Raw genomic sequence first — 3,199 nt, forward strand, 5'->3', positions numbered from 1 at the left:
GCCATCACCCCTCACCCCCCACTTCACCGCCATCCACACCGCCTTCATCCGCCTCCTGTACGACCCCTCCCAGACAGTCGACTCCATCCTCTCGACTACTTCACGCCCCACGAGCAGGAGCTGTTGCGGCCTTGTCCCACTCCAAGGCGCCACGCAAAAAGACGCGGTGGTGGTGGCGGTGGTGGGGCTGGGGCTGCGTTGGGCGGCGATCCAGGAGAAGAATCGGTGGCGGTATGCGGAGCTGTTGAGGACGGAGCGGTTTGAGGGGTGGGCGGGGAAGGCGGATTTGGGGTTCAAGTTGGCGTTGGTGTGGTTTGGGTTGCCGGTGGCGCCGATGGGGGTGGTGGATGGTGTGGGCGGTGATGGGGAGGGGAGTGAGAGTGAAGGGGAGGGTTCGGATGAAGAGGGAGGGGTGTTGGGGTTTTTGGATGGGTATACCGAGAGGGCTTATGGGAAGGATGTGGGTGTGAGAGGTGAGTTTGTTGTGGTTGCTGCTGCTGTTGAGGGAGTGTGATGCTGACGTTGGTGGTGTGGCAGCGCCGGATCCGACGATGGAGGCTTATTATCTCAAGGAGAGGGGTCAGGGGTTCGCAGAGACTCCAACGGTTATGCCGCCGGTCCGCCTTCGAGGCGGTGGACCACTCAAACAGGACTCCAAATCCATTGCGTCCATTGAGAACAACGAGGATACGCCTCACGGCACTTCGGTCAGCGACTTTGGCGGGCTGGAGCTCCGTGGGGGCGCCGCTCGCCGCGTCCGCGTAGGCAAGGCCGCCCAGGGACCCCTCAGCCCCGAGAAACCAAAGAACCAAGCCCGCGCTTCCCCCCTCTTTACCGCTCTCGGAGGCCCGTCCTCTGGTCCAGAGGAGTGCTGGTTTCAGATGCATGGCTACCAAGGCATGGTCTGGTTCCGGACGGACCGACTCTTCACGTTTGTCGACGCTGTCGACCGGCTGCTCTGCCTCGATAATCGGGCGGGCGTGAATTACAGTCTGTATCTCATGGACAAGCGCAAAAAATATGCGACGCAGGCCCGAGCGAGACGAGTTCCTCAGCGACCTCAAGGGAAACGGTATGACGATCTGGGCCGCTGGCCCTGGCGACTACGGCAACGATCGGATGGCCTTGGACTGGCTCTGTGACCGGATAGGAGCGGCTGTAGAGGACCAGATGGCATCCCAAAAGGTTCTTTTTGTCGCTGGGCCAGCCGACCCGATCCCCTGGAAATGGGAACCCGATGACTCTCACCGTATCCAGGAGGTCAGCCTTGTTTGGCCCCAAGCACCCCATATGAACCGGCCCGATGTTGCTTACCTTCGGATGCCTGAGAATCCCGCCGACGTCATATACACGAACCAGTATGTCCCGTGGATAGCCAATGTGTGTCGGGTGCTCGCCGCCGGCCGTATCCCCGGCCGCCCCGGCTATCCTGCCATCCCGGATGCTTGGTTCACCCTACGCTATCCCCCTGGGGACAACGAGGGCGGTACATATGGCGGCTTGGCTTTTCCGCCACTGTTCTGGGATGCAATGGTCAAGGCATGGGGGGACGACCAGATCGCTTCGACCCAGCTTCAAGCCAGAACGGGCCCAGGGAGCAACGACGGGACCACCGACCGCTGGCATCTGTTTTTCCCCGGGACGACGTTACCTTACGAGAAACAGTATATCCTACACAGCGAAGTTGGAAATGTCCAATTGGTGCGACAGAGGATCATGGACTTACTGGGGAGGTCCATGGTATCGACGGGCTTTTCCCGGATCCAGGCCGTCGAAGTGTATTTGCCGGGCCCCGGGTTCTTCCTCGGTTCAAAGCCAACGCTTGAGGTCCCCGTATCAGATACCGATGGAGGTAGCTGGGATATGGCATTCCAGCCCGTTATGGAGCTCCTAGTTGGGCGAGTAGGACATTTGACCAGGAAAAAAGGAGTTGATCCGGTGCCAAACGGGCTGGGCCTCTACCCCCAATTTCTGTCGCTCCGTCCTGTTTTCAAGCGCTATCTGATCGGCGACGCCGACGACGTCATCGCACCGTTGCCCTGGAACCCCAACACCACAACCGTGGATCAGTTCCGGCATCTTGCCGGGCGTGTGTTCTCAGCTCTTGCCTCAGAGCTTGATGAGGAGCAGTTGTACTCGCATGAGAAGTCATGGATTGCCATCTCGCAAGGTCGTCAGATTCCGCCCGATAACTATTTGGACGAGAACAACCCAAAGCTCCTCGTCGGCCCCAAGACCACAGAAGCCGAGTGGGAGTCGATGCGCAAACTCATCGTCGACTCTCGCCTGTGCGTCTCTCTGGTCGATGCAAAAAGACTGCCCCGTAAGCCGAAGCGATCGTGAGAACGCATGCACTTGCTAACGTTGACTAGGGTTCGGAGACCTCAAGACCACGCAGCCTTTTGGATTCAATGACATCTACGAGACGCCTGACGCGCTGCTGTACCGTACTATCAAGCAGGACCAACTTCCGGCACCTAGACGCTACTACGACTGGCAGTTGAATGAGAAGAATGTCACGACGCAGTTGGAGACAGTGCAGCCGTGGGAAGAGCAGTCCGGATCTCTTGCCATGATATGGGGAGTTGAGGAGTTCCCCTTACGACCACCGCCAGGTACCAAGCTGCCGGGAACAGTTGCGGGGCTTCCCGATTTCGAGAAGGAAAATCCGACAGACCCAGGGGGTGCGCCCGTAAAGCAAGTCCACGACTCCAGGGACAGTCTGGGGTTCCGACCTGCGACCAACGTTGAGAAGGGTCAGCGTCTACGGGGGCGTAGCTACGCCCACCCGCTCGATGTGCGGATGCACATGTCGGTACCCATCAACGCGCCGCCGGTGGACAAGCTGCTCGACCTGAGACACGACAGTGTGCCGGTTGTCTCCTTGTCCGTCCTGACCCCTACCGAGGTGCGCCGGCTGCAGCGGGACTATCACAACTTGCGAAACCTGGCCTTGTCCCGCGTCGAGCGGTGCCCGTACCCGAACTGCCATGTCGTGTATCCTGCAAACGATCCCAAGGCGATAGACAAACATCTGCAGACACGCACGTGGCAGAGAGTGCAACTTCTGCGATGACCAACTGTTCGCACATTGGTCGCAGAGTGCGATACCGCACATGTGCAGAAGCACTCGCACATCTTCGATCTACGTGCATGCACGAGATGATGACGCGTCAGATTCCGACGAGGACGACGATCG

The 3,199-nt window shown here is 59.4% G+C and overlaps 1 protein-coding gene across 1 annotated transcript in view; it reads left to right on the forward strand.

The window, feature by feature from the left end:
* Positions 1-3,199, forward strand: part of CHGG_09850 (uncharacterized protein) — a gene marked incomplete at both ends in the record, with an annotated part of 4,924 nt that overhangs the window by 367 nt on the left and 1,358 nt on the right. Inside the window, 4 exons of the mRNA XM_001227776.1 lie at positions 78-473; positions 538-931; positions 1,032-2,323; positions 2,373-3,048. Of these exons, the coding sequence (XP_001227777.1) occupies positions 78-473; positions 538-931; positions 1,032-2,323; positions 2,373-3,048 (2,758 nt within the window). The remainder of the gene's footprint in view (positions 1-77; positions 474-537; positions 932-1,031; positions 2,324-2,372; positions 3,049-3,199) is intronic.

The sequence above is a fragment of the Chaetomium globosum genome, genomic scaffold, assembly GCF_000143365.1.
Source record: "Chaetomium globosum CBS 148.51 scaffold_7 genomic scaffold, whole genome shotgun sequence".
Lineage (NCBI taxonomy): Eukaryota > Fungi > Ascomycota > Sordariomycetes > Sordariales > Chaetomiaceae > Chaetomium > Chaetomium globosum.